This window comes from Schistocerca gregaria, chromosome 1 (assembly GCF_023897955.1).
Source record: "Schistocerca gregaria isolate iqSchGreg1 chromosome 1, iqSchGreg1.2, whole genome shotgun sequence".
Taxonomy (NCBI): Eukaryota; Metazoa; Arthropoda; class Insecta; order Orthoptera; family Acrididae; genus Schistocerca; species Schistocerca gregaria.
The window spans coordinates 780980868-781006790 of NC_064920.1; the positions used below are offsets into that span (position 1 = coordinate 780980868).

At 42.5% G+C, this 25923-nt stretch overlaps 1 protein-coding gene across 1 annotated transcript in view; it reads left to right on the forward strand.

Annotated features, from left to right (window-relative positions):
* Positions 1-23774, forward strand: part of LOC126273206 (serine protease snake-like) — a 186508-nt gene extending 162734 nt beyond the window's left edge. The window contains exon 6 of the mRNA XM_049976785.1: positions 23528-23774. Coding sequence (XP_049832742.1) covers positions 23528-23695 — 168 coding nt within the window. The 3' untranslated portion in view covers positions 23696-23774. The remainder of the gene's footprint in view (positions 1-23527) is intronic.
* The last annotated feature ends 2149 nt before the right edge of the window (positions 23775-25923 follow it).

The window sequence follows — 25923 nt, forward strand, 5'->3', positions numbered from 1 at the left end:
ACAAATCCCGAAGCTCTTCAGTTCTTCCACGGACGAGGTACATGTTGCCAGGTAGTGGCATTTTGAGGAACTATCATCACAGGACCAAACAGAAGGGAACAAATGTTCGCATACTTGTCTTCTTTTCAGTGTGAGGCCAAAGCAACTCAGTCATTAAAAGTAGATCTGTCTTTTGGGGGAAAGTTGGTGAATCATCATGTTCTGAGTGCAATATATCCTTTTCTAGACTGTCAGTTTCAATCACTCTATCGCAAGGCGTCTAGTTTTCTTTCTGTTCTTTTTACACAATACTGTAGTCACTACAAGAAACGCTTGGATACTTTGGTGGCCACTACCACTAACGTCAAAATAACTCACGATACGAACAGCGCCTGCTTCAAAAGTGAGAGTACATTGACAAACTTTGTTGGTACATGTACGGGTCTGTTTCACAAACCAGTGGGTAGAAAAGAGCGAATTTGACAAACAAGTTTGATCATGTACGAGCTGCCTTACACTCTGCTCTAACATTCAGAGAAACGTTCTGACATTTGAACACAGATTTTCTCTAGAGGCAGAGAGATGGAGTGCACAGATTCCACACAGGAAGGTGCGGTAACATCAGTGTCGTTGGGTTGCTATCTTCGGTTGGCTCCTCAACACATCCTCTAGAGCCTCTCGAATTCATATATACACACACATCAAAAAACGTTTTGAGTCACCTCGTTTCAAGAGTTCCGGAACCTGTACAGAAAATTGTAACAGAGATCAACATAAACATCCTTCCCGCTCTTTTTATTGCTCATGAAAACCACACACTGCATGTTGTAACACAACGAGACCTTCAGAAATGGAGGTCCAGATTGCTGTACACACTGGTACCTCTAATGCCCAGTAGCACATTCTCTTGCATTGATGCATGCCTGTAGTCGTCGTGGCATACTATCTATAAGTTCATCAAGGCACAGCTGGTCCAGATTGTCCCGCTCCTCAACGACGATTAGACGTAGATCCCTCAGAGTGGTTGATGGGTCAAGTCGTCCATAAACGGCCCTTATCAATCCATCCCAGGTATGTTCGTTAGGGTTCATGTCTGAAGAACATGTTGGCCACTTTAGTAGAGCAATGTCGTTACCCTGAAGGAAGTCATTCACAAGATGTGCACGTTGGGGCGCGAATTACTGTCCATGAAGACCAATGCCTCGCCAGTATGCTGCCGTTATGGTTGCACTATCGGTCGGAGGCTGGCAGTCGCGTATCGTACAGCCCCCCGCATAATGTCTCCCCAAAATAGCAGGGAACCTCCAGCTTTCTACACTCGCTGGACAGTGTGTCTAAGGCGTTCAGCCTGACCGGCTTGCCTCCAAACACGTCTCCGACGATAGCCTGGTTGAAGGCGTATGCATCACTCATCGGTGAAGAGAACGTGATGCCAATCCTGAGCGGTCAATTCGGCATGTTGTTGAGCCCAACTGTACCGCACTGCATGGTGTCGTGGTAGCAAAGATGAACCTCGCCATGGACGTCGGGAGTGAAGTTGCGCATCATGCAGCCTGTTGCGCACAGTTTGAGTCGTAACACGACGTCCTGGGGCTGCAAGAAAAGCATTATTCAACATGGTGGCGTTGCTGTCAGCGTTCCTCCGAGCCACAATCCGTAGGTAGCGGTCATCCACTGCAGTAGTAGCCCTTGGGCCGCCTGAGCGAGGCATGTCATCGACAATTCCTGTCTCTCTGTATCTGATCCATGTCCGAACAATATCGCTTTTGTTCACTCAGAGGCGCCTGGACATTTCCCTTGCTGAGAGCCCTTCCTGGCACAAAGTACCAATGAGAACGCGATCGAATCTCGGTATTGACCGTCTAGGCATGGTTGAACTACAGATAACACGAGCCGTGTACCACCGCCCTGGTGGAATGACTGGAACTGATCGGCTGTCGGACCCCCTCCGTCTAATAGGCGCTGCTCATTCATGGTTGTTCACATCTGTGGGCGGGTTGAGTGACATGTCTGAACAGACAAAGTGACTGTGTCTCTGATACAATATCCACAGTCAACGTCTATCTTCAGGAGTTATGGGAACCGGGGTGATGCAAAACATGATTTATATTTTTTTCGTTTAGTTAATATTTTTAGCGCTCGTATCAACGGAGACATTGAAGCAACGACTTTTTTTTAATGGAACTGTGTACTTTTTATAACTGCGTTGTATAGCCGTTGAGGAGACAATTACAGTGATGAAGCGTTTGTTAATGTTGACGTTGAAATCTGTCGTTAAAAATTTCGAGAAATGTCCTAGAATACGAGAGCACCGTTGCCGGAAATGGCATTTACGGTACGAACATTGCCAAGCGGGCTTCGTGTACCAGACTGCGTAGTTGTACACCGTAAGGTAGCACTGCGCGATGATAATAAAACTTTATGTCACCTTGAGCCACCTTACGACCTAGATGCAGGTTCACCTACGAATGTTGTATATGAAAATACGACATAATCTAGATTTGTACCACATCACAAGGGGCGTAGGAAAACTATTTCGTATTAGTGTATCCTCCTAGATTTACGTGAGATGAAACAGGGACATCAACTGTTCATTCTTCAAAAATAAAGTGGTCCCATACGCTGCAAAAAACACATACTGCATTAAATATCTAAATGTTAGAAGGGAGATTTGACCTATCTTATCCTGTACGTGTCTATGTGCTTCTTAGAAGTAATAAAAATGCTATCGGACAACTGTCTGTGCCAATACTGCTCTAAATTGTACCACATGGGAAACAATCGTTGAATTAAAAACTTTATTAAAAATGCTTCGGTGACCACCTGTATACCGAAAAATAAAAACGTTTCTTAACAAAACGTCGTTTCACGCTGAACGTAAGTGCGTAATGACACCGTTACCAGCTACGTGCAATACGCGATGTCGACTTATTTGACATTGGAATGCAACTTCGTACACACGGAATGAAATAACAATTTAGCCAACAATGATATAACAAACTGTGTCTTCAAAAAATAACTTTATTCTTTATTTAAGCATGTGTTCACACTGTTGACCATGGACTGAAAGGCATAATTGCAATCGCCGTTTAAAGGAACGACGAACAGGTATAATTAGAGTGAGTGGTATGGTAGAGCATGGACTGGCGATTCGCCGACACATATCGTCTGTACTGAAATGCAGGAGGATCTGCAAAGAATTGACGCATGGCGCAGGGAATGGCAATTGAATCTCAATGTAGACAAGTGTAATGAGCTGCGAGTACATAGAAAGTTAGATCCTTAATCATTTAGCTACAGTATAGCAGGTCAGCAAATGGAAGCAGTTAATTCCATAAATTATCTGGGAGTAGGCATTAGGAGTGATTTGCAATGGAATGACCATATAAAATTAATCGTCAGTAAAGCAGATGCCAGACTGAGATTCATTGGAAGAATCCTAAGGAAATGCAATCAGACAACAAAGGAAGTAGGTTACAGTACGCTTGTTCGCCCACTGCTTGAATACTGCTCAGCAGTGTGGGATCCGCACCAGATAGGGTGGATAGAAGAGATAGAGAAGATCCAACGGAGAGCAGCGCGCTTCGTTACAGGATCATTTAGTAATCGCGAAAGCGTTACGGAGATGATAGATAAACTCCAGTGGAAGACTCTGCAGGAGAGACGCTCAGTAGCTCGGTACGGGCTTTTGTTGAATTTTCTAGAACATACCTTCACCGAGGAGTCGAACAGTATATTGCTCTCTCCTACGTATGTCTCGCGAAGAGACCACGAGGATAAAATCAGAGAGATTGGAGCCCACACAGAGACATACCGACATTCTTTCTTTCCACGAACAATACGAGACTGGAATAGAAGGGTGAACCGATAGAGATACTCAAGGTACCCTCCGCCACACACCGTCAGGTGGCTTGCGGAGTATGAATGTAGATGTAGATGGTGTAGTTGAGGCTTCATCATAGAGTACATCTGTAAGTGCTCCTCAAAGAAATAAATCGAGTCAAATCGGGGGACTTCGCAGGCCATTTGACAACAGAATTTCGTCCTGTCAAACGTCAGGAAAGTTCTCATTCAGTATTTGCGCTGCAACACGGGGAGAGTGAGATGGTCAACAGTCGTGTTGCAGCCACACACACTGTCGAATATTCAATGGTACCTCTTCTAGAAGAACCGGCAGAATGTTCGTCAGAAAGTAGGCGTACGAATGTCCATTTACAACGCCTGTATTGAAGAAAGGTACCACAACGTAATTTCCTATGATGATGCACCATACGTTTACGTTCCACAGCCGTTGATGTTGGATCTGACGAAGCCATTGTGGATTTTCGGCTGCCCTGCAGTGCGTCTTATGCAAATTTACGTTAGGGAGGCTAGTAAATGTTGCTTCATCGCTAAAGAGCGCACGTTGGAAAAACGTAGGGTTGTTTCTCAGTTGCAAGAGCAAACCAATAAAATTCTGTACGACGTTCGAAATCACAGTCGTCGAGTGCCTGATGTGACGAATGATTAGGATGGAAATTCTGTCGATGCTGGATGCGTATGACAATCGTCTGGCTGATTCCACATTCATTGGCAATGTGTCTCTTACCACTGTGCGGATTCATTAGCGTCGTAGCCAGAACAGATTCTTCGTGTTCTCTGTTAATGGCAATCTTTCTTGACCTCTTTTTGGCTTTCAAGCAACATGTCCGTGCGAGAGTCTTAATAATTCGAGAAATTGTCTGGTGCGTGAGACACTGGGTATAGATAGCCCTATATCATTGCATTGTTTTTACGGCATTTTCTTTTACATTCACTATATAAAAGTCGTCTATCCAACCTCTCCTCATTGCTTCACATGTCTGCACGCAACAAATGTTGGAGCAGAAATGTGTGCCCTTTAGTGCAGACAAGAAAACAGGCAAATGTGTTGATATTCTGAAACAACATAAGACGAAAGCTCTGCTTGGCGTTGTTTGTACCGCTAATATCGCTTGCGGCCGCTGTACTCTCAAATTATAGGACTCTTCTCGAATTATTTCAACGTCAACATTAGAAAACGCTATTTCGCTGTATTTGTCTTCTCAAGAGCTATCGAATGCATTTGTAAAAAGTATACTGATCCATTTTTTTAAAAAAACGTACTTACTTCAATACCTCCGTTGATGTTTGCACTAAAAACATTAACCAAGCACAAACATTTCTGCCTCTCGATGCTCTTACATTTGCCGAAGTTTTTATGAATATACTTTCGGTATATCGTCTGATTTTGGGCTCTACGTGGATGAATCTTACAGCTTCTATAACTGTTTTTCTACCTCCGCGGGAATTTCGACGGCTCCTACTATTTAGCACTCTATAAAATATGTCTTCCACAAAGACGCCTTCCTCGTCTTCTAACATCGATCTGAAACACTTCCTATCTTACTGACAGACTACAAGTAAAGGCGGATCGAGAGTCGAACTTAGAGCCTTCTGCGGGGAAATTCGTTTGCATATCGCATGAGGCACACCCTCACGATGTGTACGCGAGAGGTACCAGTTGCACGATCTTCTTCGAATACAGGTTCTCTCAATTTCCTCGAAAAGGTTTCACTATAACTGCGCTGTCTTTCTTACAAGGATTATCATTTAGGTAGTCCGAACTTTCCTCGCATTGGCTTTATTGTCCTGTTATGGCCAAGCAACGCGTCTCCGAATTCCTGCTAGCTCTGTTCCCATGCATACTTGGAAGGTACTCCAAAAACTAGAAAAATACTGTAGAACTGGTGCTACTAGCGTGTTGTTTTCAGTTCCCATTACAGACGTATTGCACATTCGCAGACGGCTTTCAACAAATCTACGTGTTCCCTTCCACCTCTCTAACAATCGTATTACGTGATCGCTCACTTCACGTCGCTTCCCAGTATTACCCCAAAACACTTATTACGATACGGCGTGTTCACCATGTACACCAATAATCTTGAATCCGGTGCTATCGAACCTTTTCTGTGTGATACGTATTACCTTATTTTATCCACAGCTATTTACCATAGGGTGCTGCCGGATTTCATGAAGAGCACAGGGCGTAATGAAGTTCTGGTGGTGGTTCACGTCGGCACTAATAATGTGCGTCACTTTGGATCGGAAACGATTCTCTCTGGGTTCAGGGGGCTGCATGAACCGGTAAAGACTGCTAGTATTGCTTTCGAGATGAAAGTGGAGATCACCATCTGTATCATCGTCAATTACAGACCTTAGCTACAGGGCCGAGTAGATGGTCTACACCAGAGGCTCAGACGCTTCTGCTACCCTGTGGACTGCAGATTCTTGGACTTACGTCATAGGATGGTTGGGTTCTTCGGGTTCCACATTACACACTGAGGCGCCTCTACTGGTAGGAGTACGGAGGCGGGACTGTGGACAGTTTTTAGGTTAGAGCCTCTCGGGCTTCAGTCTCAAACAGTGGAGGGTAAACACAGGACGAGGCTGTACTTAGGAACAAGAGGTATTACAGTTGTAAATGATTGTAAGTGTGTTGGGAAAGAACAGCTCCAACTACTAATACAAAGCACTGAAGAGCAAATCATCATAAGTATTGAAAGCTGTCTAAAGCCGGAGATAATTTCAACAGAAATTTCTACAAAGGTCCTCACGGTGTTCTGAAAGGATGAACTAAATACAATTGGTGGTGAAGTGTTTATTGCTGTCAGAAGTAGTTTACATTGTAGTGACACTGAAGTAAATAGTTCCTGTGACTTAATATGGCTAGGGATTATACTTGATAACGGGAACAAATAAATAATTGGTTTCTTTTAGCGACCCCCTACTCAGATAATACAGTTACTGAACGGCTCAAAGAAATCACGAGTCTCGTTTCCAGTGGGTACCGCATTCATGCAATTATAATTGATGGAGACTTCAAACTACCCTCGATATATTGGCAAAAATATATTTTTAAAGCCAATGGTAGGGATAAAATATCGTCCGAAATCGTACTAAGTACCTTCTCAGAAAATTAGTTCAGGAGCCCACGGGAAGTGTAAGTGGTTACGGAAACATGCCGAACCTCTCAGCAACAAATAATCCTGAGGAAATAGAGAGCATCATGACAGACACACTTTATTGACCACAAGATAGTTGCAGCGAGGCTGAATATCGCAACATCCAAATCCACGAAAAATAAACGCAAATTATGTCTATTTAAAAAGGCAGTAAGAAAGTTACTTGACACCTTCTAATAGACTTTCTCCACTCCTTCCAAACTAACTACATAAGCGTAGACTATATGTGGCTTAAATACAAAGGAACAATACCGACGATAATTGAGATACTTATACCAAATAAAATATTAATAAGAGATGGAACTGATCCCACGTGGTGTACAAAACAGCTAGGAATACTGTTGCAGTAACAGCACCCCAAGTTTAAAAGAACCCAAAATCACAAAGATTGCCGATGTTTTACTGAAATTTGAAATTTAGAGCGGGCTTCTATGCGAGATTCCTTTAATATTTTTCTCAATGAAGCTCTGTGTTCAAATCTGGCAGAAAGTCCAAAGAGATTCTGGCCGTACGTAAATTACACGAGCGTGATAGCAGAGCTAATGTTACCGACGACAGTGACACTCAAGCGAAGTCACTAACGCGGTCTCCCAAAATTTGTCACCAAAGAACACGAAGTAAATATTCGAGGCAGATGAAGTAGATAAAGTAGATTCCCCGGTGCATGAAAGCCGTTTAAATCACTTAATTAAGAAAAGTCTCCCGGTCCATATAGCATACCAATAAGGTTCTCTTCGGAGTGTGCTGATGTAATGGCTCCTAATCATTTACGCGCGTTCGCTCGGCGGAAGATCTATACTTAAAGACTGGGATGTTGCACTGGTCTACACCTACATCTACATCTACATGGATACTTCTGTGACACTTTTTCCTATAATACAAAACGTGCTGCCTTTCTTTGGACTTTTTAGATGTACTCCGTCAGTGCAAACTGGTAAGGACCCCACACCGCCCAGCAGTATTCTAAAAGAGGACGGACAAGCGTAGTGTAGGCAGTCTCCTTAGTAGCATTGTTAAATTTTCTAAGTGTCCTCCCAATAAAACGCAGTCTTTGGTTAGCCTTCGCCACAACGTTTTTATGTGTTCCTTCCGACTTAAGTTGTTCGTAATTGTAATACCTAGGTATTTAGTTGAATTTATGGCTTTTATATTAGACTTTTTCTCGTGTAACCGAAGTTTGAGTTCCTTTTAGCACTCTTGTGGATAACCTCACACTTTTCGTTATTTAGGGTCAACTGCCACTCTTCGCACCATCACATACCTTTTCTAAATCATTTTGCAATTTGTTTTGATCTTCTGATGACTTTATTAGTCGATAAACGACAGCGTCGTCTGCTAACAACCGAAGGCGGCAGCTCATATTGTCTCCAAAACCGTTAAAATATATAAACAGCAAAGGGCCTATAACACTACCTTGGGAAACGCCAGAACTCACTTATGTTTTACTAAATGACTAAATGACTTTCCGGCAGTTACTACGAACTGTGACCTCTCTGACAAGTAATCACAAATCCAGTCACATATGTTGCTGTTGTAGTCTTCAGTCCTTAGACTTGTTTGATGCAGCTCTCCATGCTTCCCTATACTGTGCAAGTTTCTTCATCTCCCAGTACCTACTGCAACCTACATCCTTCTGAATCTGCTTAGTGTCTTCATCTCTTGGTCTCCCTCTACGAGTTTTAAACCCCACGCTGCCCTCCAATGCCAAATTTGTGATCCCTTGATGCCTCAGGACATGTCCTACCAATCGGTCCCTTCTTCTCGTCAAATTTTGCCACAAACTCCTCTTCTCCCCAATTCTATTCAATACCTCCTCATTAGTTATGTGATCCACGCATTTAATATTCAGCATTCTTCTGTAGCACCGCTTTTCGAAACCTTCTATTCTCTTGCTGTCCAAACTATTTATCGTCCATGTTTCACTTCCATACATGACTACACTCCATGCGAATACTTTCAGAAACGACTAACTGACACTTAAATCTATACTCGATGTTAACAAATTTCTCCTCTTGAGAAACGCTTTCCTTGCTATTACCTGTCTACATTTTAAATCTTCTCTACTTCGACCATCATCAGTTATTTTGCTCTCCAAATAGCAAAACTCCTTTACTGCTTTAAGTGTCTCATTCCCTAATCTAATTCCCTCAACATCACCTGATTTAATTCGACTACATTCCATTATCCTAGTTTTGCTTTTGTTGGTGACCATCTTATATCCTCCTTTCAAGACACGGTCCATTCCGTTCAACTGCTCTTCCAAGTCCTTTGCTGTCTCTGACAGAATTACAAAACGTCAAAGTTTTTATTTCTTCTCCATGGATTTTAATACATGCTCCGAATTTTTCTTTTGTTTCCTTTACTGCTTGCTCAATATAAAGATTGAATAACATTGGAGAGAGGCTACAACCCTGTCTCACTCCCTTCCCAACCACTGCTTCCCTTTCATGTCCCACGACTCTTATAACTGCCATCTGGTTTCTGTACAAATTGTAAATAGCCTTTCGCTCCCTGTATTTTACCCCTACCACCTTTAAAATTCCAGTCAACATTGTCAAAAGCTTTCTCTAAGTCTACAAATGCTAGAAACGTAGGTTTTCCTTAATCTTCCTTCTAAGATAAGTCGTAAGGTCAGTATTGCCTCACGTGTTCCAGTATTTCTACGGAATCCAAACTGATCTTCCCCGAGGTCGGCTTCTACCAGTTTTTCCATTCGTCTGTAAAGAATTCGTGTTAATATTTTGCAGCTGTGGCTTATTAAACTGATTGTTCGGTCATTTTCACATCTGTCAACACCTGCTTTCTTTGGGATTGGAATTATTATATTCTTCTTGAAGTCTGAGGGTATTTCGCCTGTTTCATACATCTTGCTCACCAGATGGTAGAGTTTTGTCAGGACTGGCTCTCCCAAGGCCGTCAGTAGTTCTAATGAAATGTTGTCTACAGCCGGGGCCTTGTCTCAACTTAGGTCTTTCAGTGCTCTGTCAAACTCTTCACGCAGTATTGTATCTCCCATTTAATCTTCATCTACATTCTCTTGCATTTCTATAATATTGTCCTCAAGTACGTAGCCCTTGTATAGACCCTCTATACACTCCTTCCACGTTTCTGCTTTCCCTTCTTTGGTTAGAACTGGGTTTCCATCTGAGCTCTTGATATTAATACAAGTGGTTCTTTTTTCTTCAGAGGTCTCTTTAATTTTCCTGTAGCAAAGTCTATCTTACCCCTAATGAGATAAGCCTCTACATCCTTACATTTGTCCTCTAGCCATCCCTGCTTAGCCATTTTGCACTTCCTGTCGATCTCATTTTTGAGACGTTTGTATTCCTTTTTGTCTGCTTCATTTACTGCATTTTTATATTTTCTCCTTTCATCAATTAAATTCAATATTTCTTCTGTTACCCAAGGAGTTCTACTAGCCCTCGTCTTTTCACCTACTTGATCCTCTGCTGCCTTTACTACTTCATCCCTCAGAGCTACCCATTCTTCTTCTACTGTACTTCTTTCCACCATTGCTGTCAATTGTTCCCTTATGCTCTCCCTGAAACTCTGTACAACCTCTGGTGTAGTCAGTTTATCCAGGTCCCATCTCCTTACATTCCCACCTTTGTGCAGTTTCTCCAGTTTTAATCTACAGTTCATAACCAACAGATTGTGGTCAGAAACCACATCTGCCCCTGGAAATGTCTTACAATTTAAAACCTGGTTCCCAAATCTCTGTCTTACCATTATATAATCTATCTTATACCTATTAGTATCTCCAGGATTCTTCCATGTACACAACCTCCTTTTATGGTTCTTGAACCAAGTGTTAGCTATGATTAAGTTATGCTCTGTGCAAAATTCTACCAGACGGCTTACTCTTTCATTTCTTTCCCCCAATGCATATTCACCTTCTAAGTTTCCTTCTCTCCCTTTTCCTACTCTCAAATTCCAGTCACCCATAACTATTAAATTTTCGCCCCCCTTCACTACCTGAATAATTTCCTTTATCTCATCATACATTTCATCAATTTCTTCATCATCTGCAGAGCTAATTGGCATATAAACATGTACTACTGTAGTAGGCGTGGGCTTCGTGTCTATCTTGGCCACAATAATGCGTTTACTATGCTGTTTGAGGTAGCTTACCCGCACTCCTATTTTTTTATTCATTATTAAACCTACTCCTGCATTACCCCTATTTGATTTTGTGTTTATAATCCTGTATTCACCTGACCAAAAGGCTTGTTCCTTCTGCCTCCGAACTTCACTAAATCCCACTATATCTAACTTTAACCTATCCATTTCCCTTTTTAAATTTTCTAACCTACCTGCGCGATTAAGGGAACTGACATTCCACACTCCGACCGGTAGAACGCCAGTTGTCTTTCTCCTGATAACAACGTACTCCTGAGTAATCCCCGCCCGGAGATCCGAATGGGGGACTATTTTACCTCCGGAATATTTTACCCAAGAGGATGCCATCATCATTTAATCATACAGTAAAGCTGCGTGCCCTCGGGAAAAATTACGGCTGTAGTTTCCCCCTGCTTTCAGCCGTTCCCAGTACCAGCACAGCAAGGCCGTTTTGATTATTGTTACAGGGCCAGATCAGTCAATCGGCGAGACTGTTGCCCCTGCAACTACTGAAAAGCTGCTGCCCCTCTTCAGGAACCACACGTTTGTCTTGTCTCTCTACAGATACCCCTCCGTTGTAGTTGCACCTACGTTACGGCCATCTGTATCTCTGAGGCACGCAATCCTCCCCACCAACGGCAAGGTCCATGGTTCGTGTGGTGGGAGGCGGGGGGGTGGGGGGGTGGGGGAGTGGTGGTGGTCAGTCACATAACTGAGACGATATTCCATAAGCACGCAGTGTCTTTATAAGCCGCTTGTGTGGTACAGTGCCAAAAGCCTTCCAGAAATCCAGAAATACGGAATCGATTTGAAGTCCCTTGTCAGTAGCAGTCAACACTTCTGTGAATAAAGAGCTAGTTGTGTTTCAAGGAAGGATGTTTTCTAATCCCATGTTGACCATGTGTCAATAGATCGTTTTCTTAGAGGTAATTCATAATGTTCGAGCACAATATATCTTCTAAAACCATACTGCATATCGACGTTAACGATATGGGCCTGTAATTTAGTGGATTACTCCTACTACCTTTCTTGAATATTGATGTGACCTGTGCAACTTTCCAGTCTTTGGGTACGGTTCTTTCATCGAGCGAACGGTTGTACATGATTGTCAAGTATGGAGCTAATGCATCAGCATACTCAGAAAGGGATCTAATTGGTATACTGTCTGGACCATAGGACTTCTTTTATTAAGTGATTTAAGTTGCTTCACTACTCCGAGGATATTTACTTCTACGTTACTCATGTTGGCAGCTGTTCTCGATTCGAATTCTGGAATATTTACTTCGTCTTCTTTTCTGAAGGCATTTCGGAAGGCTGTGTTTAGGAACTCTGCTTTGGCAGCACTGTCTTCGATAGTATCTCCACTGCTATCGTGCAGAGAAGGCATTGCTTGTTTCTTGCCGCTAACATACTTCACATACGACCAGACTCTCTTTGGATTTTCTGCCAGGTTTCGAGACAAAGTTTCGTTGTGGAAACTGTAATAAGCATCTCGCTTTGAAGTCGGCGCTAAGTTTCGAGCTTCTGTAAAAGATCGCCAATATTGGGAATTTTGCGTCTGTTTAAATTTGACATGTTTGTTTCGTTATTTCTGCAACAATGTTCTAACAAGTTTTGTCTACCAAGAAGGATAAGCTCCTTCGTTTGTTAATTTATTTGGTATAAATCTTTCAATTGCTGCCGATACTATTTCTCTGAATCCAAGCCACATCTGATCTACACTTATATTAGAAATTTGGAATGAGAGGAGATTGCCTCTCAGGAAGGCGTCAAGTGAATTTTTATCTGCTTTTTTGAATAAGTATATTTTTTTGCTTATTTTTCGAGGATTTGGGGATTACAGTATTCATTCTCGCTGTGACAGCCCTGTGTTCAGTAATCCCTGAACCGGTTTTGATGCTCGTTTCAAACTCAGTGTTATTTGTTGCTAAGAGGTCAAGTGTGTTTTCACAACCGTTTACCATTCGCGTGTGCTCATGAACTAACTGCTAGAAATAATTTTCAGAGAATGCGTTTAGCACTTTTTCGGATGATATTTTATGCGTACCTCCGTAATTAAACATGTATTTTCGCCAACATATCAAGGGTAAATTAAAGTCCCTACCAACTATTATCGTATGAGACGGATACGTCTTTGAAATCAGGCTCAAGTTTTATTTGAACCTTTTAGCAACTGTATCATCTGAATTGGGAGGTCGGTAAAAGGAACCAATTATTATTTTATTCCGGTTGCCAACAATGACCTGTGCTCATACTAACTCACAGGACGTATCTATTTCAATTTCGTGACACGTTAAACTACTTCTGAAAGAAACAAACACGCCACCACCAAACGTGTTTAGCGTATCCTTTCGGAACACCGTTAGGTTCTTCGCAAAAATTTCGGCTGAGCTCTTGTCCGACTTTAGCCAGCTTTCAGTGCCTATAACGATTTGAGCATCAGTGCTTTCTATTAGCGCTAGGAGCTCTGGTACTTTCCCGAAACAGCTACGACAATTTACAACTGTTATACCAATGGTACCTGTATCTACGTTTTTCCTGTGTTCAGCCTGCACCCTTGTGAGTGAAACCCTTCTTGTGTTTTCCCGAGACCCTTTAAAATAAAAAAACTACCCAGTCGACGCCACACAGCCCCTGCTACCCGTGTAGCCGCCTCCTGCGTATAGTGGACACCTGACCTATTCAGCGGAACCCGAAACCCAACCACCCTTTGGCGCAAGTCGAGGAATCTGTAGCCTACACGGTTGCAGAACCGTCTGAGCCTCTGATTCAGACCCTCTACTCGGCTCTGTACCAAGGTCCGCAATCGGTCCTGTCGACTATGTTGCAAATGGTCAGCTCTGCTTTCACCTCGCAAGCAAGACTGGCAGCCTTTACCACTTCTGTTAGCCGCTCGAAACCAGAGAGAATCTCTTCTGACCCACATCATTTGTACCAATGTGAGCCACCACCTGCAGTTGGCTGCACCCTGTGCCCTTCATGGCGTCCAGGAGGAGCCTTTCCACATCTGGAATGACTCCACCAGGTATGCACGCAGTGTGCACATTGGATTTCTTATCCTCTTTGTCGGCCAAGACCACATATGGCTCCTAACGTTGGAGCTCCCTACTATCAATAATCCCTCCCTCTGCGATTGCCCGGACCTTGCAGGCTGAGTGGTTTCCTCTGAAACAGGACAGGTGACAGCATCTGGCTCAGCGACAGTGTCAGCCACAGACAGCACCTGGAACCTGTTTGTCAGACAAACGGAGCAGGCCTTACGTGCGGCCGCCTGGGAAGTCTTTCGCCGCCTGTTTCGTCCTGGGGCGACCTCCCAGTCGTCCACAGGTGAGGGGTCAGCCTCAGTGCGAGCAGTTACTGGGCTGGCCACCGGTGACGACCGATCGGAGGACTCAGACGTGCCGGTCGTCCGTTGGATCCCCACGGCCGGCCCACAACAGTGGTGCCCATACATTGCAGCCTCAAGCTGTGTAACCGAAGCAATCACAGCCTGAAGCTGAGAGCGAAGTGTCACCAACTCGGCTCGCATCCGCACACAACAATCGCAGTCCATGTCCATACTAAAGGCCGCGGAAAACTAAACTATGCAGAAAAACGGACTATCGGCACGTGCTGCACAACTCTACTGTACACCCTGACGAAAACGCACGAACTGTGTCTAGTAATACGCAAATATTCAAAAACCTATCTAACGAAGCACTCTGGTGAAACTAAATAATTTGCCCCTGACTAGGAACTTTGAATATGTCACAAAACCGGTTTACTTTCCGACGCAAACAGAAACGCGACGACTGTGGCTATTAGAAATTAAATTAACACGCAGAAACACAAGAAACTGAACTATTAAATCGCACAGGTGATATAATAAAAGTCTCTCCTGGTTAGGAACTCATAAATAACAAAATCCGTTTACTTCCCTGTTGCTGCCTCTGTCTCGGTCAGCTACTGCTGCCTGGTCAACCCAATACTCAACAGGAGAATAGGAGGACACTCAGCTACAAATGCGTATCACTGACGTAGATTTGTAGCAGGGCTTTGGAACGTATACTGTTCTCGGACAGTACCTCGAAGAATTCGCTCTTTTGACAGATAGTCGGAACGGATTCAGAAAAATAAGCATTCTTTTGAAATACAACCATCTCTTTATTCGCATAAAGTATTGAGTGCTTTGGAGAGGAGTTACCAAACTGGTACCAAATTTCTACATTTAGAGAAGATTTTGACATCCTTCTTCACAGGCAGCTTGTAATCAAATCACGTGCCTCTGGAGTATCGTCTCAGTTATGCAACTGGATTCGGCGTTACCTGTCAGAAAGGTCCGTAGTGAGTCACGAATATTCATCTATTAAAACAGAAGTGGTATCTGGCGTTCCCCAAGAAAGTGCTATGGTCCTTTGCTGTTCCTTATCTACCTAAACGATTTAGGAGACAATCTGAGCAGCCCTCTTAGATTTCTTGTAAAGGATGCCGCCATTTTCCGTCTGGGAATGTCAACACAAGATAAAAAACATTTGCAAAATTGTTTGTCCTTGTGAAGCTATCGTAAGACTGTCTCATGAAACAGCACTGAGAATGTTAGGCATCAGTTGTGAAACGTGTGATACATTTACTACGTCATCCCATTACCAAGTGCCGTAACAGAAGGAAATAAACCAATAAGTCACAGTACTACCCATACTGATAATAATGTAAATATTTATAACGTCATGTAGTATAATATACCTATGCTATGCTATGCTATACTATAATGACATTATCCCACTGTGGTAAATATATCATACGTTCGAATGGTTCAGATCGCTCTAAACACTATGGGACTTAACATCTGAGGTTTTCAGTCCCCTACACTTAGAACTACTTAAATCTAACTAACCTAAGGACATCACACACATCCATGCCCGAGACAGGATTCGAACCTGCGACAGTAGCAGCAGCGTGATTCCGGACTGAAGCGCCTAGAACCGCTCTGCCACAGCGGCTGGCATACATTCGACAACTGGTGCCTAACACTCTCAGTACTGCCAAACTGATTTAGACAAGATAGTGTGAAGAACGGCAATAGACTCTAAATAATGAAAAGTGTCAGGTCGTCCAAATGCGTAGGTCTACTAAAAGGAATCCTTCAAATTTCGGTTACACAATGAACCATACAAATGTAAAGGATGTCTGTTCAACTGAATAGCTATAGAGAACAGTTACGAACAACTTAAATTGAAACGACCACACAGATAACTCTGTGGGCAAAATGAACCAAACACTGTATTTTATTGCCAGAACAATTAGAAGATGTAAGGAGTATACTAAAGAGAGCGTCTACACTGGGCTTATCCATCGTCTTCTGGAGTACTGTTGTTCGTTATGGGATCAGGATTGACGGAGGACATTGAAGAAGTTCAAAGGAGGTCAGCTCATTTTGTAGTATAGTGAAACAGGTGAACGAGTTCTTGCGTTGGGGCGAGATCTTTTCACGAAGTTTCGATTACCAAATTTCTCGTTGGGGCGAGATCTTTTCACGAAGTTTCCATTACCAAATGTCTCTCTCGAATGTGTAAATTTTTCTTTAGTGTGCATCTACATAGGGAGAAGTGAGTCTCGTGATAAAATAGAAGAGAAATCAGAGTTCGTACGGAAAGACTTAAGTGTTCATTCCCCCCACCCCCCGCTTCCCCCTCTGTGCTGTTTGAGAGTGGAACGGTCGTAGAACAGTCTCTAGACGGTTCGATGAATCTTCTGCCAGACACTTAAGTGGAACTGTAGAATATTGATGTAGATTCAGATGTAGGTACCAAACGGAAATTTTGTCCAAGTCATTCTGCAATTCCTTACGAACGTCCAACGACGATACCTCCCTGTACACAACAGCATCAACAGCGAACAATCTTAATACTGTTGATCCTGTCAGATAAATCCTTTATCTACACTAAGAACATTAGAAGACCTATTACACTTTTGAATTGAGTCTTTCGAAAACTATGTGGTCCGCTGCTTAGATAAAATGACGGACCTAACATTCCGTTAATGGCAGAATTAACTATGATAGTTACAGCAATAAAATGACATAAATTTGCGGCATTCAATCACAACACGTTTGTACAATGTGGTTTTAATTATATGAATAATGATGGTAAAAGACAAAATTAAAACTATTGTGTGTCATAGTCACTTATTTTCTTCCGCAACGAGTTGCGACGGCTTACACCCTCATCTTCATGTAGATCAGTGAATTGCATTAGAATTCCGTTTGCTAGATGTAGCTAGTTGTCTGTCTGAACCTCCATTTCACTGCAAATAAAGTAAATTTGGCACTTTTTATCGTGATATGGCACTGAAATTATAAATTTTAACTATAAAAACGAACTGCAAGATATTCCAACAAAAGTAACCTGGGGTCTATAAATATAGATTGCCATCATTAAATGGCAAATAAACACGAACCAACAATATAGTGCATTTTAACTGCAATGTAAGCTGGAAATACTCTTTGAGTTACTAAGGGCTGTATTTCTACATCCGTACAATCTCTGACTTTTTGCGTCGTTATTTCATGTATGTGTACCACTTAATGATGAAAATGTATATCTATTACTAGTCTTGAGTTTACTGTTTCTGGAAATTGTTGTAAGTACATTATTATGGTTAAAATTTATAACTTTAGTGCCACTTTATTGTAAATAGTGACAAATTATATCTTGCTTGTAGATAAATGAAAGTTACAACAAACAACTGTCTATAATCAGCAAATGGAATGTAACCCATCGGTCCAACTGAAGATGAGGGTATGACCTCTCGAAATGCATTATGGAAGAAAATATAAATGACTGACACACATAATTGTTTTAGTTTATCTTTTATGCCATGAACTGCCTCAGCTTCAAAACCATGTTTCAGTATGGACGACATAAGGCGGAAAAGAATAATAAGTTCACTTTTGGTTTGTGCAGCCTACTTATGCTTAATGCAAAATGTACAAACTATACGTGAAATTGAAAAAAAGTAAAAATGATACGAGAAGAGATATAACTGAAAATAGGAAGAGATATTGGTAAGTCGCTTTCGCTGCAGCCTCTGGTTCTGTTCTTGGATTGTACATGGTCTATAAATAATGGCTAGTAGGTAGCATTCTACTACTGTTTCCACTTGTATGCCGATATGCAGACATGGCTCTGACTGTGAAGGTCTACAGCGTTACTACTACATTTCACACAGAAGATACTGTCTAGATACTGTTATTATAACAGCGGAAAATTTTACATCACCATCTGACCTGATCGCAGTGGGTGCTGCCTTATTCCTGACTACATCATGAAAGTAGCCTAATGCATCAACTGTTCTAGATAATGCCAGTTACCTAAACAACGGTTTGCATTTACATCGAGCTTTCCTCATTAAACGCAGCTAGCCAAAGTGGTATGTATACTGGTGTGCAAAAGTAACTTTCGCATGATGTGTTAGATACTAGTAACAAAGCTCGACGAAACTTGGAGCATACATACAAATAACTACTGGTGCAGAAGGAAACTGAAAAAATATGCAATGAGCCGAACGGAAGTGACCCTTTTATTGAAGGGTAACAATTACACTGAAGCCACCGCCATTTATGAAGGTCCCCTGGACTTTGCGAAAGGCAGATCACGCTTCTTATTAGGGTGTGAGATCACAGTGGACGACACTGCACCTTCTGCAAGTGTTCGCATGCTGGACACAAGGTTGATAAGGACTTCCCTTGGTAAGGCGTTCCAGTTCTCCAGCAGCGCGGTTGACAAGTGCTGGATGGCCGTTGATGCGTGTGGACGTGCTGCAATACGACTTCCAAACGCTTCCCACACGTGCTCCATGGGATTTTAAATCGGGGGAACGAACGGGCCAATCCATTAGTCGAATATACTTTCGTTCCAAAGGCACCTCCATCTGCACTGTTCGATGCTGTCGCACATTCTCATCCACAGAATTTAAGTGATTTACAAGGGGATTGAGTGCAGCGTCCAAGCGACGTTTATCGGCGACTGCACCGTGTTCAATGTTTTGGAAGTCAATACACCGATGCAATATTAAGCCGTCCCCCCCCCCCCACACACACACACATAACACCTACAAGGGTAATCCCAAAAGTAAGGTCTTCTTTTTTTTTATAAGTACAGAAATCTGTTTGTGTGGCAGTTGGTCACACTGTTACGAAGAGTGCTTCACGTGCTGTGTGTAAACATGAGCACGTTGGCAGCCGTTGAGAATGGAGCCCCCGTTGGATGGTACCGCCAAGTGCGAATTGCGCGCAGTTATTCGATTTTTGAACACAAAGGGCACTGCACCGTTTGAAATCCATCGCCAATCGACTGAAGTGCATGGTGAGTCGTGCATGGATGTCAAAAATATTCGTAAGTGGTACAGAGTGTTTGCAGCTGGTCGAACGGAAATTCACGACGACAAAGGAAAAGGAGACCGTCAATTTCTGATGAGACAGTGATGAAGGTTGAGCAAAGCGTGCATGAAGATTGGTGGATCACCCGGGATGATCTCTGCACGTTGGTTCCTGAAGTTTCCCGAAGCACCGCTCACAGAATTTTAACGGAAACATTGAACTACCGGAGGGTGTGCGCAAGATGGGTGCCACGCACGCTGACTCAGGACCACATGCGGCAACGAGTTGATGCTTCCCGCGCATTTCTTCACCGCCTTGGAGCCGAACAGGACAACTTTCTGGACTCATATGTCACGGGTGACGAAACCTGGACGTACCACTTTATATCTGAGACCAAGCAACAATCACGCCAGTGGTGGCATCCTTCTTCACCAAATCCGCGGAATTTCAAAAAAACACAAGCTGCCGGTAAAGTCATGTCAACCGTTTTTTGGGATCTGAAAGAAAGCGGTATTGGTCGACTTTATGCCCACTTGGACCACAATTAACGCTGACAAGTACTGTGAGACTCTGAAAAAACTCAAACGAGCAATTCAGAACCGGAAAAGACGAATATTGAGCAAGGGCGTACACATTCTCCATGACGTAGCTCGCCCATACACCGCTCGGCAAGCTGTTGCTCTCCTGCAACAGTTTCGCCGGCCAGGCTGGCCAAGCAGTTCAAGGCGCTACAGTCTGGAACCGTGCGGCCGCTACAGTCGCAGGTTTGAATCCTACCTCGGGCATGGATGTGTGTGATGCCCTTATGTTAGTTAGGTTTAAGTAGTTCTAAGTTCTAGGGGACTGATGACCTTAGAAGGTAAGTCCCATAGTGCTCAGAGCCATTTGAACCATTGTGCAACAGTTTCAGTGAAACATAATCACCCGCCCACCCTATGGTCCTGGCTTGGCGCCCAGTGACTGGTGCCTGTTCCCTAAGTTAAAAGAACATTTGGCCGGAAAGCGATTCAGCTCCGACGACGAGGTGAAACAACAGGTTCATAACTTTCCGAACAGCATGGCGGCGAACTGGTATGACATTGGCATACAAAAACTGCCACAGCATCTACAAAAGTGCATCGACAGAAATGGTTATTATGTCGAAAAATAGCTAAATGTTCAAGCTGTAAACTGATGTAAACCATTGTAGAAATAAACAGGTCTATGTACTTATAAAAAAATAGGAGACCTTACTTTGGGGATTACCCTCTTAGATTACGAAAACGATCATTTTCGAAAAAGTTCCCCGGGTGCATTACGTTTACTCTCCTCTCGACGTATAAGGGTACGTTGAGAATCTCTGGTCACACTGAATCTGCTCTTATCCGGGAAGAGCATTCGACCCATTTTCTCATTCCCATGGTCCAGTCCCTATTCTCTTCGCAAACAGTGTCGCCGATGTGTCTGTGTCAACAGAACGCAACGTGCTGGTCGTCGAGCAAAGTTACCAGCCCCACGCAGTAGCCGTGCCACTGCGGAGTGTGAGATTAGATTAGATTAGTACTTGTTCCATAGACACTTCGTAGTGATGTGAAACGTGTCAGGTCAATAAAAGGTGTCTATACAAGATATTACATCACTCAAGATATTACATGACACTTAATATTTTTTAGGTGGGGATTGGTAAAATTACCCTCTCATTATATCCAAAAATTTATCTAATGAGTAGAATGAGTTGCCATTAAGGAAGTCTTTTAAATGCTATATGGCTATCTGTCAGACTTTTGATGCTATTAGGTAAGTGACCAAAGACTTTTGTGGCAGCATAATTTACCCCCTTGTGAGCCAAAGTCAGATTTAACATTGAGTAGTGAAGATCATCCTTTCTCCTAGTGTCGTAGCCATGTGCACTGCTATTACTTTTGAATTCGTTCGGATTGTTAATAACAAATTTCATAAGGTAATATATATATATATATATATATATATATATATATATATATATATATATATATATATATTTTGTGAGATTGTAGTGAAGATCTCTAGCTCTTTAAATAAGTGTCTGCAGGGTGATCTTGGATGAGCTCCAGCAATTATCCTGATTGCACGCTTTTGTGCAGTGAACACTCTTTTACTCAGTGATGAGTTACCCCAGAATATGATGCCATACGAAAGCAGAGAATGAATATAGGCGTGGTAAGCTAATTTACTGAGATATATAACGCCAAAATTTGCAATGACCTTAATAGCATGAGTAGCTGAATTCAAACGTTTCAGCAGATCGTCAGTGTTTTTTTCCAGTTCAACGTCTCATCAATGCATACACCTAGAAATTTTGAATATTCTACCTTAGCTACCGATTTCTGATCGAATTCTATATTTATTAATGGTTTCATTCCATTTACTGTGTGGACTGCATATACTGTGTTTTGTCAAAGTTTAATGAGAGCCCATTTACAGAGAACCAGTTAATGATTTTCTGAGAAACATCGTTTACAATTTCACCAGTTAATTCTTGTCCGTTGGGTATGATAGCTATACTTGTATCATCAGCAAAAAGTACCAGCTTTCCATCTTCGTGAATACAGAATGGCAAGTGATCAATATATATTAAGAACAACAGAGGACCTAAGACGGAACCTTGGGGCACCCCATTCTTGATTGTTCGCCAGTTTGAGTAATCACTAGTTTTTTGCATATTACGTGAACTGCTTATTTCAACTTCCTGCAACTTCCAGTTAGGTATGATTTAAACCATTTGAGCGGTGTCCCATTCATACCACAGTACTTCACCTTATCTAGAAATATTCCATAATTTCCACAATCAAAAGCTTTTGAGAGATCACAAAAAATCCCAACGGGTGACTTCTGGTTACTCAGAGCATTTAATATTTCATTAGTGAAAGTATATATAGCATTTTCCGTTGAAAAACCTTTCTGGAAACCAAATTGACATTTTCTTAAAACTTTATTTTTACAAAGGTGTGAAGCCACTCTACAATACATTACTTTTTCAAGAATTTTGGATAAGGCAGTCAGAAGAGAGATTAGGCGGTAGTTGTTAACATCAGACGTATCCCCCTTTTTATGGAGTGGTTTAACAATGGCTTACTTCAGTCTATCTTGGAAAATACCCTGCTTCAGAGAGATATTACATATATGCCTAAGAATCCCACTTATCTCTGGGGAACAAATTTTTATTATCCTAGTGGAAATGTCATCAATCCCATGTGAGCTTTTATTCTTGAGAGAGTTTATTATCTTCCTAATTTCAGAAGGAGAGGAGGGTGGAATTTCAATTCCATCAAATTGTGTGGGTAAGGCCTCTTCCATTGACTGCCTTGCTTCTCCTAATGAACATTTAGATCCTATTTTTCCTACAACATTTAAAACAATGATTATTCAAAATGTTTTCGACTTTCGGCTTGTTGCTTGTCAGATTTCCATTCGCTTTGATGGTAACGCCATCATCTTGTACATTTGGTTGCCCTGTGAGATTGCTGCCTTGCAAACGTGTCGTACGTTGTTACAATTGCTGTTTGACTTAGGTCCTTTCTTGCCCGATGCAAAATCATCTGCAGTTGTAGTTGGCCGTGCTCGGCCACCTTCTCTTCTTCGGGCAGCTGTGCCTGTAGTTAGGAACAACGCAGTACCAAACTCCTGTGACGCAGTCGTTACACTTCGTGTTCTTCCAGTTTCCCAATGACCTTCTGCGTGTGAAGTCATCCGCATATTGCCTACAGGGCATGTTGTAACTGCTCGGTAGTTGACGCACATCGTCTTTTCCCGTTCCTTGCACGACCTCGTGCTGTGGGGCCAGCCCACACTTGGCGATACAGACAGGCTGAACTCACGCCATATGCAGGACTTGGAGACATCTGGCAACATGTTCCCTACTTTAATTCATTTCCAACGAGTAGTTAATACGTTATGTTGCTTTATACTTCTTGACCTTACGTTTTGTAGAGTAGTGAATAACAACAACCTAATGTTGCTAGTTACGTGTTCGACCTGCACATTTCTTTCCGTTTTAGACTTAGTGCTGAATTTTCTCCCTCCCGTGTTACAGGGCGACTCTGGCGGTCCGCTGCAGGTGCCGCTGCACGAGCCCTACTGCATGTACGGCCTGGTGGGCGTGACGTCATTCGGCAAGTTCTGCGGCTTCGAGAACTCGCCGGCGGTCTACTCGCGAGTCTCGCACTACGTGCCCTGGATAGAGTCCGTCGTCTGGCCCTGAGCGCTACGGCTGCAGCATTCCATCGTGACTCCTCTCAAAGTCTCATACACGCACTGCAGAAGTACCATCGACTCTTTGTTTCTCAGCTACAGTACATGACTGGCATAGCAGCGCATTATAACTACCATTAAATGGGATAGCATATTGTGCTAAATGAGGGATATAATTAGTCGTTTTAATGTAAAGAATGTTGTCCTTTGAGCAAGTGTGTCGTATAATGAAATAAATATCAAGAAATGTAGCTAAAGCTTTAATTCTAGTGCAGATTCTACTCCCACAGTAGCGCAGCTTAATGAATCATTTTCCGATGTATTTTCTTTGTTGAAACCAATAAATCGTGCAAAAATGTCATTTCCTTTGTTTTTATTAAGTTAATTTTCGCATTTATTGCAATTTAGAAAGGTTAGATGATTTTTCCTTGAATAGCATCAACTTACACAGAAAAAAAAAGTGATTATCTGAATCAACGAGTTCACCGCGCTAGTAATTCTCATTAACTGAATTGAATTACGTTAGTTTATATTTTCACTGCCCGCACCATTCAATAACGATTTATTGTTAGTAGTATCGACATCGAATTAAAATAACTTGTTACAGTCCTCACGCGCTAAAACTTGGAATCTCTTCCTTTGTCTTTCACATCAGTACCCCAGCAACTCACTCAACAACAACAAAATGGTTCAAATGGCTCTGAGCACTATGGGACTTAACATCTGTGGTCATCAGTCCCCTAGAACTTAGAACTACTTAAACCTAACTAACCTAAGGACATCACACACATCCATGCCCGAGGCAGGATTCGAACCTGCGACCGTAGCAGTCGCGCGGTCCCGGACTGAGCGCCTAGAACCGCTAGACCACCGCGGCCGGCACACTCAACAACATTTTGTTCCTAAATGTTTCTTTCTATCTACTTATAAGAGATTTCAAAAATTATCCTATTGGAGTCTATAAAACACAAGTAATTGCTCACATAATGTAGCGATTGCACAGGCTCGATAATTACAATTTTCCTATCGATTAGTCGTACCTTAAATGTAGCTTCCTGCCTGTAAACTCAGTCATCTTTAATGCATATAACTGGATTGTTGTACTAGAAACGTTAAATGCTTCAAAAGATTATAGGTACAAATTTTAAATTAGAGGTACGTAAAGTGAAGGATGCACGCCATCAACATCACAGTGCTGTGTTTCATCGGAGCGTTATCTACTAAAAAGATGGGCAGTGGTTTTCGGCCGCTGTCAGGGTCATGAATTAAGCAAATTAGCCTTCTACTCTAGGCCATACTCACTTTTAGAATAGTCGTCACCACGAAACATTGTTTTGAATCGTCGCTCTTTCCACTGGTCCAATGCTTTCATCACCTCTTCATACCTTATTTTAATCTTTTCATCTTTGCATAGTTTCTGTTTTGTGCATTCCATTGTTTTTGTGCCCCTGCTATTCCCCCCCCCCCCCCCCCACACACACACACAGCTCCTTCCAGAGCCAACTAACTAGTGTCGGTGCCTTAGCAGATGTTTCACTAATCTTTCTATTGATCTGGTGATCTGGTAAGGATCTCCCATTGACTGCATTCCTAGCCTATTCTTTGTACTAATTCTCAACTTCCTGCTTTATCTGTTCCCTGCACTTTCAACATTCTTCGACAGCATCATATTTCAGATGCTTCCAGTTTCTTGTTTTCCGAACATTCAGTATTTCAGATCGCCTCCAATGAGATGCTGTGCCCCGAACCAACGAACTCAAGATCTCCTTCCTCAGGATATGGGATAAAGATATGCGCATATAAAGATGGCGGTAGTATCCCGTACACAGTCCATTGGCAGTACTGTTACTTGTTACTCAGGTGATTCATGTGAAAAGATTTCTGACGTTATTGTAGTCGCACGACGAGAATTAACAGATTTTGAAAACAGAATGGCAACTCGAGCTGTGTGTGTGGGACATTCCATTTCGGAAATCGTTAGGCAGTACAATATTCCAAGATCCACAGCGTCAAAAGTGTGCCAAGAATATCACATTTCAGCTATTACCTCTCACCGCGGACAACGCAGTGGCCGACGGCCTTTACTTAACGGCCGAGAGCAGCGGCGTTTGCGTAGAGTTGTCAGTGCTAACAGAGAAGCAACAATGAGTGAAATACCGGCAGAAAGCAATGTGGGACATACGACGAACGTATCCGTTAGGACAATGCGGCGAAATTTGGCGTTAATATGCTACGGCC